This window comes from Camelus dromedarius, chromosome 24 (genome assembly GCF_036321535.1).
Source record: "Camelus dromedarius isolate mCamDro1 chromosome 24, mCamDro1.pat, whole genome shotgun sequence".
In the NCBI taxonomy this organism is placed as follows: domain Eukaryota; kingdom Metazoa; phylum Chordata; class Mammalia; order Artiodactyla; family Camelidae; genus Camelus; species Camelus dromedarius.
In genome coordinates this window covers 29456073-29471594 of record NC_087459.1, presented here as the reverse complement: position 1 = coordinate 29471594, position 15522 = coordinate 29456073, and the positions used below count along the sequence as shown (strand labels likewise).

At 44.1% G+C, this 15522-nt stretch overlaps 1 protein-coding gene across 8 annotated transcripts in view; it reads left to right on the top strand.

Annotated features, from left to right (window-relative positions):
• The first annotated feature begins 1906 nt into the window (after nucleotides 1–1906).
• ZKSCAN5 (zinc finger with KRAB and SCAN domains 5) overlaps nucleotides 1907–15522 on the top strand; it is a 16916-nt gene continuing 3300 nt past the window's right edge. Inside the window, exons 1-6 of one of the 8 annotated variants that reach the window (XM_031432510.2) lie at nucleotides 1907–1984; nucleotides 3197–3709; nucleotides 7345–7483; nucleotides 9417–9499; nucleotides 9775–9910; nucleotides 13341–13949. In XM_031432510.2, the coding sequence (XP_031288370.1) occupies nucleotides 3296–3709; nucleotides 7345–7483; nucleotides 9417–9499; nucleotides 9775–9910; nucleotides 13341–13949 (1381 nt within the window). In that variant the 5' untranslated portion in view covers nucleotides 1907–1984; nucleotides 3197–3295. The other 7 variants (XM_031432511.2, XM_010992177.3, XM_031432512.2 and 4 more) reach the window with 7 other exon arrangements.

Sequence of the window (15522 nt, the reverse complement as noted above, 5' to 3'; positions counted from 1 at the left end):
TTGCTGAGGCTTCTCAGAGCCAAATTGTGGGCTATCTTTTGCCAGCGTATAGGAGTTTACATACAGTAGGCAATTTGTAAACCCCTTATCCCTGGCTCCATCTTATTTATCCCTTCCCTATTTTTTCTTTTCTCACTTTATTTTATCACTTAATTTTTTTTAAAAGATGAGGCTGCTAGCATTTTTCAATTAACTTCTGTGAACAAAGCACCAGAAAAGGCTTTGGGGACACAGAAATATATCATTCAGTGATAGCAGTGAGAGAAGATGAAAGCACTTGATATTCTGCAGATGAAGGCAAAAGTTACATTACAGGAGAAAGGGAGATAAGACCTAAGCAAATAACTATATGATGATCGGAGTCCATGGTCATACAACCCAGAAACAGGAATTGGTGGAGCCAGACTGTTAATCAGCTGGAAAGCAGACAGAACCTGTATCTCCTCTCACTGGGAGGAGATGAAAAATGCTTCTACCGCCCTCATAGTACTTGGTAGTCTCTTCCGGATCCAAAGATTGTACAAAAGCACAGATATTAAGACCAATTATTAATCCTCAATAACATTAACACAACATAGAATTATCACACATGTAGACAAACAGACCAATGCAGCAGTATAGAAAATCTAGAAACAAACTTCAAAACACAGGCAAATTTAACATACGATAAAGGCAGCATCACAAATAAATAAGGAATAAAGATACAATTTTTCATAAATGTTGGGAGAACTGGGTAATGATTTGGAAAAAGATAAAGTTGGATCTATACTTTGCATCATACACCAAGATAATTTTTAATGGACCAAAGACTCAACGTTTAAAAATGAAACCATGCAATGTTCTATTAAAATCAAACATAAACATACATCAGACTTGAAAATTCCCTGAGAAGACAAAGCTAATTTAGTCATAAAAACAAAGCTTAATTTAGCTTATTTTGCAAAACAAGCCAGGCTAAATTGACCTGGATAATTTCTTGCTTATGCCTCTAAAAATCATCAGCAAAACTTAAATTGTTCCCCCAATTTGATATGAAGTAATCACTACCCAATTTCCTTTCGTTTAAGAAAATTCTAAATTGTAACCAATCACCGTGAAGAATAACCAGTCACTGCCTCCACATTATGTAAGATGCTTTATAACAATGTACTTCTGAGCCTCATTCCGTAGTTTGGTTTGAGTGCTCCCAGTTTGCATTCTGCCTTTTGGTGCCTGCACAATAAACTATTAATGACTAATTCAGTGATTCATTGGTTTTACTTCTGGGTTTGTTTGTTTGTTTGTTTGAACTTTTGACAATTCTAACTGTAAAAAGTGAAACCACACAAATACTACATTGCGCCAAACATACCGCAGTGTCAGTTTAAGCGTCTCCCGCTATAGGTCCCTCTGGAAATAGTAGAGAATTTTCTGCGTTTCTTCATTCCCATAAAGTAGACCACGGCGCTGGCAAGACAGTCCCCAAACCTCATTCCTGGTTTGAGTGAAAATTCACAACATACAGAAAAAAAACAAACAAAACCTCTCCTGGAGTATCTAAGGATATAAGCCTTCTGATTCAGAGTAGAGTCGGTGAGCCTCATCCTTCTTCGTGACATGTAAAACAGTGACTGTCGCCCTGCCTGTCGCACAGCTTTGTAAACGGATACAAAAATGAGAGACTATTAAATTTGGGATCCCCTTGGCTAGAGAAGCCCTGAGGAGACGCCTCCTCTCTCCGTCCCCACTGTCTCCAGCCAGGAGAAGACCCTGTCCCGACACTCAGCCTCCCACTGGAGGCGCCGAGGAAACGTCTCCCTGACCTCCCGCATTCTGATAGGCCCGCGAGACGAGGCTGCGAAGAGAGCCGCGGTCCTATTGGCTGGAGGGCGTGGCCCGCGTGGGGCTTCCTGGGAGATGTAGTCCCGATAGTTGCTGGCTCCCGCGACTCGCGGGTCTGACGTCGGAGATTTCTGCCGTCTGAGCTGACGGCGGTGGTAAGGAGGTGGGTGTGTCTGGAGACAGGGTGCGGGAAGTGGCGAGGATTCAGGAGAAGAAATCGAAGGGTCCATTAGAGAGAAGTAAGGGTTGCGGGTTCGCAGAAAGGTACGGACCTGTTTTGAACTGGGACGCAGAGCGTTGGGGCTGAGGGAGCGCAAGTTCCACGGCCAACTAGACACAAGCGACTGTCGCCTTAGCAAGCGCTCCTGACACCCAAGGCCCCTAAGGAAAGGGGCGGGCTCGGGCTGTTTAAGTGGTTTTGGGGAAGAGGGCGGCTCGGTTTTCTCCCTGTCTCTGGGAACGCTATACCTGCGGCTCGGTGGGCGGGGAACGGCCGCGTTACCGGAGGTTGGACTGGAATCCCAGGCCGGCGCCCTATCTCCCCGCCGATTGGCCCGCAGCCCCTGAGGGCGGGGCTCGGGGCGGGACCTGGGGCAGGCACGTCCCGCCCGCTGCGAGGCAAGGGCCTCCGGGATTCCTAGAGAGGACTCGGAAGTGCTCTCGGGGGTGGGATCTACGGCTCTACCCCGTTGGTCAGGGAAAGCTTGGACTTGCTTACTTCCGGCGAGGAAGTGTTGCGAAGTGTCGGCTTCGGTTTTCTCTCTGTTTGTAAGAAGAAACCCATCTTCCCAGCCTTGGCTGCGGGAGCTTGATCTTCCAGGAGAGCTCCCCGGGGCTGGGACCTTGAGCAAGGGGGATGCCCTTTGTGTCCAGACGAGGGTCCTGTCCCTAACCTTGATCGGGCAGGTTTCCGTGGCTCGGGGTCAGGGGCGATTGTCGGGAATCCGAGTGCAGAATCTGTACTTAGAACCCCGGTTCTCTTCGGGACCCATGAAGTCCCCCGTTGATCTGTCAAGCTCTTACGGCTTGAAGGACAGGTCCAGTTTTGACCGTTGTAATGTTTTTGACCTCTGTTCTGACTTAAGTTTGGCTTGTGGTAGAGAAAGGAGCGGCTGCGTCTGGACTAACTAGTTAGTAAGTCTTGTCCTACTATTTATATGAAATTTATTCTTCTTCACTACTAAGGTTGTCTTTGAGTAGGCTAGATGTCAGATTTTTATTGCTCTCCTGTATCCTTTTTAAATGTTGGAAATATCCCCTGTTGGTAATTATCTTGTGAGTGGAGTGCTGGCTGTCTTGCAGGACACATTTTTAAGTAAATTACTCTGTTGAGCGATCATCTCTTTGCTGATAATGATTTCCAATGTATCAGTAGGTTGCACGCTAATGAGAGTGTCCTTCAGAAGATCTTAAAGAGCAAAAGGCAAATTTGATCAGTGTAACCCAGCTTACCTGGAGAGCTATCCCAGTTGGAATGATAATGACAGAAACTGGGGAAGTTATAGACTTAGACCCTCCGGCTGAGACTTCACAAGAGCAGGAAGACCTTCTGATCGTGAAGGTAGAGGAAGAAGACTGCACCTGGATGCAAGAGTACAACCCGCCAGTGTTTGAGACTTTCTATCAGCGCTTCAAACACTTCCAGTACCACGAGGCGTCAGGCCCCCGGGAGGCCCTCAGCCAGCTCCGGGTGCTCTGCTGCGAGTGGCTGAGGCCCGAACTGCACACCAAGGAGCAGATCCTGGAGCTGCTGGTGCTGGAGCAGTTCCTGACCATCCTGCCCGAAGAGTTCCAGACCTGGGTGAGAGAACATCACCCTGAAAGTGGAGAAGAGGCTGTGGCTGTGGTAGAAAATATCCAGAGAGAGCTAGAGGAACGCAGACAACAGGTGAGTGAAAGAGGAGATCTTGGAGCAATGAGGAAGGAGAGGAAGAGAGTTAAGGAGCTGCTGAGCAGGGGTGAGAGCCTGAGCGCCCTGGTGCTTCATTCATATTCTTTTGTTCTCCTGGGATTAGGTCCACTGTGGAGATTTCCTGCCACTCCAGCAAAGAGAAGCAGTATCCAGTGTGTTAACCTGGAGAAGACAGTCTGCGATTTTATTTGTGTTTTAAATCACTGTATTTATTTTTTGAATGACATGATACAAAATTCAAAAGGTACATAAGGTTGTAATGAAAAGTAAGTTTCCCTCCCACCCCTGAGTCCCTGGCTGCCTGAGTTCTCACCAGAGGCCACCATTGTCACGTGATACATGTGTATCCTTACAGAGATCTACTGTATTCTGTAGATATTAGCATCTATGTGTATGACTTTTTTTAAAAAAACAGATTTTTTTATATCACTGTGCACTTCTGCCTCTTGCTTTTTTCTTAGAATATATCTTGGCTTGTTCTGTGTCAATGTGGATAGAGCTGTCTCACCATTCTGTTCCACTGAGTGGATGTACCGTAACTTAACTCCTGGTGAAAGCCATTTAAATTATTCCTTTAGATTGCTTCTGAATTTTTACTGTAACAAACTTTGCTGCAATGACTATCCTTTACGTACATCGTTAACTGTAGAATAAAAGCTTAGAAGTCAAATTGTTGGCTCAGAGGCCATGCGCATTTGTAATTTGGACAGCTGTGGACAGTCTATTCTCTGTAGAGGTCAGACCAGTTTATTTTCCCAACAGCCATGGAGGAGAGAAATTTTTTGCTTGCAGTGTGATAACACGATGTTATCCAACTTTTTGATTATTGCCAATCTGAAAGATGCAATATTCCATTTCTGTGATTCTCATATGCATTTTTCTTATGATGAATGAGTTTGACCACAGTACAGTTTAAAAAGCTATGCATATACCCTTTCTCTTGAACTATCCGTTTATACTAACCTTTTAGATAAAGTAAGCACTGTGTCTGTCATCTGAGTCGCAAGTGTTATTTTTCCCCCTTGCTTTTGCTTCTGGAAATTTTTACTTTACAGGATTTTTTATTTTGATGCAGTCAGTTGAAATCTTTTTTTTTTTTTTTTTTAGTTGAAATCTTTTTTTTGTTGTTGAAGTCTTTTAACTGATGGTTTCTGGGTTTTGTGCCATGCTTTGAAAGGCCCCCTCTGCTAGAGTTACGAGAAACTTTTCTAATAGTTTCTTCTCCATAGTTTTTTTGTTGTTATTGTTTTGTTTTACTCTTTGAAATGACTGCTCCATCTGGAATTCATTTTGGTGTAGGATGTTTGGGGTGGTTGTAGCTTAATGTTTTTCTCACATGTCCGTGCAGTTGTTCCAGCAACTTGTATGGTGATCTCTTTTTTTCCTCTCTGATTAAAATGCTATCTTTATTCTATTCCAAATTTCTGCATGTATGGCTCCATTTCTGGTCCTTTTATTGTATTTTATTGATCTTACTGTCCATATGTCAGTATTTATTTGAGCTCTGAAAAGTATTTGGTATTCAGTAGGTCTGCCCTTCCCCCTTGCAGTTTTTTTTTTTCAGTATTTCCTTTCTTCTGTATAAACTTGAGAGTTACTTAGTTCCCACCACCCCAAAGTTGGTATTTTTGTTGGGACTGCATGAAATCATATAGTAATTTAAGAAGGATCGTTATCTTTCTGTTGCTATTGTCTTCTTGTCCCTTCTCTCTCATTTATCACCTGACTTTCTACCTCCCTCTTGTTGTTAGGCTCACACACTCTTAAACTTTAATTTTTTTTTTAATAGCAAAGAAACAAAAATCGTGGGAGCATAGGTCTGCAGGAGTTTGAAGCCAATTAGAGAATTTCCCTCATTTTCAGAGCCATTGCATTTGAGGGTAAGGTATCTGAATCTTTATTCTTCCCCTCTGGGTCCAGGGTACTTCAGTATTCCAGAACATCCCCAGGCTCTTGGCTGGTTTAGTTCACCCATTAGGCAAGTGGGGAGCAGAGGGAGCTGCTCTGGCCCTGCTGTCAAACCCTGCAGCTGTGCTGAATGCCTGTCTTGCAAACAGGAGTGTCAGAACCTTTCCCTTGCTTCTGTCAGGATGGGAAGTCGAAGTTCGGTGGTGCGTCTAGTTATCCTTTCTTACGCCTCATTTGGGACACCAGTGGACAGACTTTTCCCTACTTTTTTCTAGTAATAAATATTCAAAAGCATAGTGGAAAACAAAAAGCACTTTTTAAATAGAGGATTTACAGCAGATCTTACACACTGACCGCTCTATTTTGATACACACCCCATCTGTGGAAGGAACACAGAGAACGATCATTTCTGAGTTCTTGTCAGGGATTTGGGGCCTCCAAGCTCAGTGTGTTTGCCTTTCTCTCTGCCTGCCTTCCAGAATCCTGATGTTACTCTTTTAAAATTTTTTTTTATTTTTTAATTGAAGTGCCGTCAGTTACAGTGTGTCAATTTCTGGTGTACAGCACAGTGTCCCAGTCATGTATGTACATACATACATTCATTTTCATATTTTGACGTTATCCTTCAACTTAATCTCCAGGTAGGTCTTGTCTCTGGCCAGCCTTTCCCAGGCTTTATCCTTTACCCCTCCTCTTTGGTTTCTCTGTCCTGGTCTCAGGGGACCTCAAGGGCTGCTTTGCTTCTTTGGTGCCCCACTACCCTTTGACATACTTGGCATCGTCTTAACTCTTGTTCTGAGTGGGACCCCAAGGACACTCCCTTGCAGAGTCATACTTGCACAAGTGTTCTGCCTCTTAATGTGACACCTGGACCACATTTGGCCAGCACTCAGAGGATTAACATTGAAAGTGCTTTGAAACCTACGGGAGGGGGGAGGAGGGGGGAGGGAGGTGGTGATTCTATCTCAAAGCAGGATCTTATTACCTGCTAGGAGCTAGTACCTTCCAGAAGAGGCAGATTCTAGAGCCTGGTGTGGCAGAGTGACTGTGTGTCCCCAGGCTGTAGAAGAGCAAAGAACAGAAAGATGGAGGATGTACCAGCGTGAACTTGCTCTGGTCTTGGTGTCAGTCTGTCCTAGTCGAACCTGGTCTGCCAGGGCGCTGAGCGTGGCTTCCTGAGTCCTAGGTTGACCTTTCCAAGCTCATTTCTCAACCCTCACCCCCCTTCACTAAACATGGTCCACACCGGCCTTATGTTTCCTTGACCGTCCCCAGCACCCACTTTCTGCCTGAGGGCCTTTGCTTATGTCGTGCTGTGTGCCTGGGACACCCCTTACTTTCTCCTGGCTGGCTTCTTACATCCTTTAGGTGTTCATTTCAGTGGCACCTCCTTAGAAAAGCCTTTCTTGGCCACCCAATTGAAAACGGGTCTCATCTGTTCTGCCTCCTGGTGCCATTTCTTCTCCTTTCTAACATATAGCACTGTTTGCAATTATTTATCTGTGTGTTGATATGTTTAATAGAAGTTGTGTTCAACTAGACATAGACCGTGCTTACCAAGCCACTGTGTAATTAATGCCCGGCTCGCTGGAGATTCACAGTAAATACTTGGCAAAGGGAGGGATGCAGGAATAACGGGAGCTCACTGGATTCTCCTGCAGCCTTTCCTGTAACGTGCTGACAGGTGTGGTTGTGGTTGTTAGATTGTGGCGTTTCCCGAAGGGCTTCCTCAGAAGATAGAGCCCCCTGGAGCCAGGCCCGAGTCCTTCAGTCACCAGCTCCTGCCTGTGGACCCGCAGCCCGAACAAGAGCCACAGAAGCCTCATGTTCTGGAGGAAGACGGTGAGGACGTGGGATTCGGTGGAACGGATGTGGGTGCCCAGGCCACGCGGTCAGCAGTGTCTGTAGAGAGAGGCTTTGGGCGGGGCAGCCCCTCTGTAGTCAGCCTGATCTGGGGGTTGGGAAGGGGTGGAGACCCGGAATCGAGTCCCTGGTCAGCAGACAGGCCTGGCCAGGAACCACCTGACCACACTTGAGAGCTGTCACGCAGCTGATGGCAACTCTAAGTGCAGGTACTGTTAAAAGATTGGCAGAAGTCTTTTACAAAAGTATTCTAAGTGTCTTGCAACAGTTTTCTGACCCTGCTGCATGCATTTTGCCATCCTCACACTCAACACAGACAGAGCCCTCCAGTTCCTGACAGCACTTGTGGCTGCTCAGACCTTCGCTGCAAAATCTTGTTTTAAGCTGTGCTTCACAATGACCTTCAGAGCATCTGTTCTCTCTGTCTCTCCTTCCCTCGCTCTCGCTCTCGCTTTTATTAAACTGTGTTAGATCCATCAAGGAACAAAAGTGAACAGTTAAATATCTTGTTAATTTTTTAAATTGAAGTATGGGCGATTTACAATGTGTTCATTTCTTGTGTACAGCACAGTGATTCACGTATATATATTCCTTTCCATACTTTTTTTCATTATAGGCCATTACAAGATATTGAATATAGTTCTCCGTGCTGTACAGTAGGACCTTGTTGTTTACCTACTTTACATACAGTCGTGCGTATCTGCAGATCCTGATGAATACCCCACTTATGATGATGTATTCCACAAGTCTGTCCCTCATCAGAAACTCTTGGTATCAGATACATTTTAGAATTTAGAATTTTTCAGATTTAGAGAGATGAGATGATTTACATATGTACATCATACTCCCAACAGGATTTGAGGTGGGACCCCTTAATCACACACATTAATTTAATATTTCGGCAGTGAAATGTATGCATAATTCCAGTAAGTGCATTAAATAAAAACTTCAAATAGCTTCACATCAGGTCTGGTCAGGTTTTGCTGTCAAATTAGTTCAATGGCCAACTTAATGAAAAAAACAAAACAAAAAAACTTGATGTTTTGAGCTCTGGGATTTCAGAATGTGGATAAGAATTGTGAACCCGTATTTCCTACTTGGCCCCAGGCTTTCTTCCAGGCTTCTTGGAGTGGCTGGCCTTTCAGTTGACATCCCGGGGCTCTAAGCTTTTCCAGCTTTCCTTCCCCTGTGGTAACAGTAACTGAAGCGGCAGCAGCTACTCCTTACGTGGTGTTCACTGTGTGTCAGGGGCCGTTCTAAGCTTTACCTGGATGAACTCATTTAACCCTCAGTGCACTGGGAAAATAGTCCTCACCGTTTAATAGCTGGGGTCGATGGATCCTATTTTTTAAAAATATTTTTAAGTCATTTTATGAATAATTTACAGAAGAGTCAAAGGATAATGAAAAAGAATTTTAAAAGAAATTTTAGTAAGAATTAAACCTCTCTGTATCAAGGAACTTTGGATAATATAAAAGCCATAAAAAATGACTAAGGGCCACCCCAAAACTTCTGAGGCAGAATCTGCCCTGTTCCAAGACCCCCAGGTGATTTGTTTGCACAGTAAAGTTTGAGAAGCCTCAGGCTCTCAGCTTCGTGGAAGATGTGGGACTTTGGAGATTCTTTGAGACGACTAGATTTGACCTTGGCAGAGCAGAGTGCATCCTTTGTAGGGGAGTGGCACCATATGCGGTCAGCAGCAGGACTAGCCTGACCAAAGCAGGGCGTCTGGTTTTGGAGGGGAAGAGTGCGTATACGGTAGGTGCCGGGGAGCTAAAAAGTAGAGGGTCTTGACAGCCAAGCCCTGATGCCACTGGGCGCCATTGTGGATTCCTGAGCAAAAGTGGAACATGATGGCAGTTGGAACTGGGCAGAGAGATGCTCACTGACACCTCTTTTTCTCCCCCCTCAGCCCTTCCTGCTCTCCAAGTTCCCTCCCTTCCCCTGAAGGACAGCCAGGAGCTGACAGCCTCACTTCTCTCAGCTGGGTCCCAGGTGAGCTGGCATCCCTGTGCCCACATTGAGGACCCATGTCTATTCTTCAACCAGTAGCTGCCTTAAGCCTGAATCTTTATCAGAGTTCTGTCTCTTTAACCAGAGACTGGGCCCATCGCGTTTGTGCTTTAATGTCTTTTTCTGGTCTACACCTCTGGCCTCTGTGAAGCATTGTCCCTCCCCTTTTACTTTCCTTAGTGCCCACCCCCAACCCCTGTTCCTCCCCTCACTCCAAATTTGAACGTAGGGAATTTAGTGGTGATTTTGTGTTTCAGAAGTTGGTGAAAATTGAAGATGTGGCTGATGTGGCTGTATCCTTCATCCTGGAGGAATGGGGACATTTGGACCAGTCCCAGAAGTCCCTCTATAGGGATGACAGGAAGGAGAATTATGGGAGTGTTACTTCCATGGGTAAGAATTATTTCGTCTGCATGGATTAGGACATCTTAATTTTGTTATCTTCGAAAGAATATTTCTAGCATGTCCTATATAAAAGCGTGTATGTTTTCATTGCTATGACCTTGCTTATTTTTTTATCCTATGAAAGAGAGAATCAGCTTTCTCCCTCTTTTCTTCCTTGTTCAGCTTATTCTGATGATTTCCATCATAATATGTTTATGATTGAGGACTGATAATGCTTTGGGGATCTCATTTGCAGTCCAGCAAATGTCATGTTTAGCTTCAAGCTAACAGGATTGGATTCTAACAGATTTATAGTAGTTATTGTGCTCTGCTCCTTGACAAATTGAATAATTGTTAACTGAGTCATTCTCAGGTGTGAAAGCATCTCAGACTTCGCTGCATAACCGTTGATTACAGTAGTTATTACAGTATCTCAATAGCGTTAATTCTTTTCCTTTCTTCTCACGCGTGGATGGTGAGTGGTCCACCCCATTACCTTTCTCACATCCCTGGTACCTATTTTGTGTTGTTCACCTTGACATTGGCATTTTACACATCTTATCCCTTCTTGAATTTTGCGCCCCAGATGAGATTTTTGAACCTGTTTCTGGCTAAGTTATGATCCTGGAAACTAATATTTGATTGTGCTGCCTGGAGCAATTATAAAAAAAAATCTCAGCACTTGGCCAACACTTTGGAGCTTAGGCTTTTAGCTTCTTTTGAATGAACTATTTTGGAAGAACGACTATATAGCAAGCACACTGGCAGACGTTAGAAGAAGTACATACATGATAATGCCAAATTTCTTTTGAAGAGCATTCTTTTTGAAATGAACTACGTGTTCATTCACTCACAGGCTTTTATTTAAAAAAAATAAAATTGACTTCTGCTTTTTAAAATTTTCCATTTCTTTTATTACTATTGGTATATATTTGTGTTCTTTCATTTATAGGTACATGCCCTCTGCTTGTTTATCTGTTGGAATCTTAGTGGTAGTCTCAAGGAATTATCTATGTAGTGTAAATATTATACTTAATGCAATTTTTTTCATTCTCTCCTTTTAAAACTAATTTCAAATACCTTCCTGGTCTGATTTGAGTCAATAAGTATTTTTTTAATCTTTTTCTATTACATTATAGGTATTTAATGGGTTTCAGAGTTTCAGAACTTGGCATAGTTCTTTTGTATACCATTCTCCAGGCTGTTTTGAATTCTTGCTTTCTGATTTTTTTTTTCTCATTATCCATCTCTTCATTACAGTAGCTTTACAACTTGAGCATATTTTTCTACATTAAGAACATACTCAGTGGTTTCTCAATAACTTCTCTGGGAAGGTCGCATTAGATTAGTTTCATGCCTGTATGTTCCTGACAGCACCAGAGAAGGTGAAGATTCTAAAAGTATCCATCAGATTTAGAAACGAGATTTTTAAAAATTAGCGAATGAATATTGGAGACAGCCATTTCAGTGGAGTGGCTGGGGTGTTGGGGAACAAGAGACAGTTTCTTGGAAGATTGCAAAGGAGAGGAATTTGAGGAAGCTGTTCTTGAAAAACCTTCGAGAGCATTGTCTGTGAAGGGAAGGTGAAAGAGGGCTGATCACTGAAAGGGTACATGGTTTAGATGGATGGATGATTTTGTATTTCGTCTCTATTAATGGGGGAGGTTTTAAGCCTACTTAAATGCTACTGGGAAAGCACTGAGAAGAATGAGTGGGAAACCAGTCACCCTTAGACACATAGAACGCCAGCTGGGTATCAGTGAGATTGAAGAGTGTGAATTTGTAAAGCAGTAAATCCACTGATTGGGCATTTTTTGTACCAACTTCCCCTCCTCGCCCCCAAGCACTAAGCACCCAGGCATAGCATTGAGCAAGGACCACAGTTCTCTGTCAGACATACAGTTAGCCAGGAGAGTCAGCAGGAAGCTTATGATGTCCTCAGAGAAGAGGTGGGGAAAGAGGAGAAAAGCGAATCCGTAAGCCAGTTGGTAAAACAACCTGTATAATCACCTTCTCTGGAAAAGGGTGATCGTTAAGTGCCCCAAAGAGGTGCACTGAGCACATATGATTTTTTTCACGTCCACCCCTAGAAAAAGAAAGCCATGAGCTTGTTCAACTTGCTGAATGGGAGAGAATTCTAGTATGAATAAAATGTGTGGGCATAAGTGGCTGTGAATAAGAGAGAAATACTGTGATAGCTGAGATTACCTGCCTAGTTAAATGGGGGAGGAAAAAACATGTCAAAAGTCTGGTTTTGTGATAGAATTCTTCTGTTTATATGCTTATTTGTTTCCACTGTTAAAAATGTCTTTTTAGGAAGAGAATTGAGTAAAAATAGTTGTAAGATAAATTAAAGTTGCCTTTATGGTACAAGACTTACAGCTCCTCACTATGTCAAGAAAGGACAGCATCCACCTCAGAGGGTCGTCGTAAGGACTGAAAGCCGTAAAACTGGAAAGCACTTGCGGGCTCAGTGCCTCGTGCGTGGTGCGCACTCAGCCACTGTTGGTGCTTTAGTTCCGTTTTTGTGTTAAGACTTGAAAACAGCTTTTTTTTTCTTTTACAAGAAAATCTTATTAGAAAGTTCTCAGTAGGCCATGATCTATCTCCCCAGCATTTAAAAAACATTCCTTATTTTTTGTTAACTGCTGAAGGCTTGTCTTTGCAAACCCTAGTAAATGTCAGTGTTTTGAGTGAAATGTATGTTGCTAAACTAGTTCCACAAGGAACTGATCAGTCTCTTAAAGGTCTCTATTCATCAGTGACTGCTGTGTGCTAAGCTAGCTCTTGACAGTTGAAGGGCTTCTCTGGGTATAGACAGAATGCCTTTTCTCCTTTATATGAATTCACACCAAACTGAGATTCTTTGAGGATTAAAAAAGTGAGAAAGAGCTTCTTTCTTCTCCAGGCTGTGAATAAACAGGAAGGGGAAAGTGAAGCCCGGGTTAGCTGCATAACCCAATATCAAATTTGATTGAGAACAGTTAACATTGAAGGGGCAGGGTACAGCTCAGTGGTAGAGTGCATGCTCAGCACGCATGGGGTCCTGGGTTCAATCCCCCGTACCTCCATTAGAGAATAAATAAGTAGATAAATGACCAGACCCCCCCCCAATAGTGAACAGGTATTCACAAACAAGGACTGTGGAAATACCACACCGAGAGGGTATCATCTTCATTAAATAGAACGACTACACTCCCAGTCTCATCCTCCGAACCATTCTTACCGGCTCTTTCTTCCCTAACCTGCCTCAGTTTCCTGCTTCAGCATTGTGTTTCCCATCCCTGTATTGTAAAGTCATTTTGCAGGCGACTTTACCAGGTCCTGCATTGCCAGAACCTGTTGGTTTCATATCATTATCCCGTATTCCTCGGTCATTTTTCTTTTCTTTGAATGCAGGGAATAAGCTAACTTTTCCATTTTCCTTCCACTATCTCAGATTATGAATCCAGGAATGACAGCATGGAAGTCTTGGTAAAGCAGATTTCCAAGGAGGCCGAATCGCCATGGATGACCTCAGGAAGCACAGAAAGGAATGTTCCCCCGAGCCAGGGGTTTGCAGAAGTCAGTGACCTTCACAGCAGGGTAGACAGGTGGCAGGTAAACCCCACGGTGGGGCGATCAAGGCAGAACCCTCCTCAGAAAAGAGGTCTGGGTGCCATCACGGACGTTCACCGTCAGCAGAACCCAAGCCGCGAGAGGGGTCACAAATGTAATGACTGTGGGAAATTTTTCCTCCAAGCCTCCAACTTCATTCAGCACCGGCGCATCCACACAGGGGAGAAGCCTTTCCAGTGCGGGGAGTGCGGAAAAAGCTACAACCAGCGCGTGCACCTGACGCAGCACCAGCGGGTCCACACCGGGGAGAAGCCCTACAAGTGCCAGGTGTGCGGGAAGGCCTTCCGCGTCAGCTCGCACCTGGTGCAGCACCACAGCGTGCACAGCGGCGAGAGGCCCTACGGCTGCTCCGAGTGCGGCAAGAGCTTCGGCCGCCACTCGCACCTGATCGAGCACCTCAAGCGCCACTTCAGAGAGAAATCCCAGAGATGTAGGTGTCGGGAGCGCGCCTTCGGGGAGGAAAGGGAGGCAGACGTTGCCTTATAGGCTTAGAACTCTAGGACGGGCGGGTTGAGATCCAGGGAGCAGGAGTTGGGAGGGGCGGAGATGGACAGTCTGGGATCACTCGTGCTTGAATTAGCCGTCAAATTAGTCAGCAGAACGCTCTGCCCTCCCTGCCACCCCCCACTTCCCTTTCCCCGGAGGTCCTGGGCTCAGCAGTCCCCTGTTTCTTCTGGTAATTCCATGTTTTAAAATAATACTGCTCATCAATTTCAGACATCCTCTACTGACTTTCTGTTTAGTAAATGAGGATTTGAGCTCTCTTACATGCTTCTTTCCCCTTTTCCCAATTGAGTTATTTCATTTCATTTTATTTCAGGGCAGGGAGGGAGGTAATTAGGTTTATTTGTGTATGTATTGAATGGAGGTACTGGGGATTGAACTCAGGGCCTCGTGCTTGCTAAGCACACACTCTACCACTGAGCTGTATCCCCTGCCTCATTTATTTTAAAATGAGACAATAGTACAGTTGACCCTTGCAGAACGCAGGGGTTCGGGGCACTGACACCCCGCTCCACAGTCCACAGACCACGTGTAACTTTACCCGCAGCCCTCTGTGTCCGGTTCCACATCCTTGGATTCACCCAGCTGTGAACCGTGTAGGACTGCAGTACATGTTTATTGGAAAAAATCGTGCATCTGAGTGGACCCTCACAGGTCAAACCAGTCTTGTTCATAGGTCAACTGTTCAGGAAGTTTGGGGGAAAGAAAGTGGGAGGGAAATAAATCACTCATAATCCCACCACCTTAACTAATAGAACTATAATTCTTTAGTGTATTTCCATCTTTTTTTCACAAGCCTATTTTTATATCGAGGTGTTCATAGTGTACAGTTAAATACTAGGCACGTTTTGTGGTGTTGCTTGGCCCTCCTGTTTGTTATTTCTGACAGCCTGGCGTTGTGTGGGGACATCATAATCTACTCAGCTGTTCCCCAGTTGAAATTCTCATTTTTTCCTCTTTTGTCCCGATAGCTGTGTTTATGCTTTTTTCTGTATTTAAGATTATTTCCTTATGATAGGTGCCCAGAAGCGAGGCTAGTGGATGAAAAGCCAAAAACATTTTTATGGCTCTTGCTATGTATCACCAAATTGCTTTTTAAAACAGTTATACTGCATGTGGGAGCTTCAGTTGCACGACATTTCTTCCGGGGTTATCAGAACATTTTTTTAGCAAATTGAGTCAGCAGAAGAGAATTCTTTGCTATGTTCATTTTCATTAATTTGGTGATGAGTAAGTTTGAGTAATTTCCCTGTTTCCTTATTTTTTTATCTGCTCACATGATTTACATAATGGTGAGCTCACCATAAACTGTGCTGTGAACTTAAAGGTTCTTATTAATATTCTTTAGAAAATGCAAAGACTGCCCAAAGTGTTTATTTTTAAATTATGCCTTTGATGTCCCCAAGCCCACCTACTTGTCATTCACACCAACAGCCACTGCCCCCTCTTCCAACATGGAATTGAAGCTTAGGAAGCCCACGGTGTCTTTAATGTTCTGG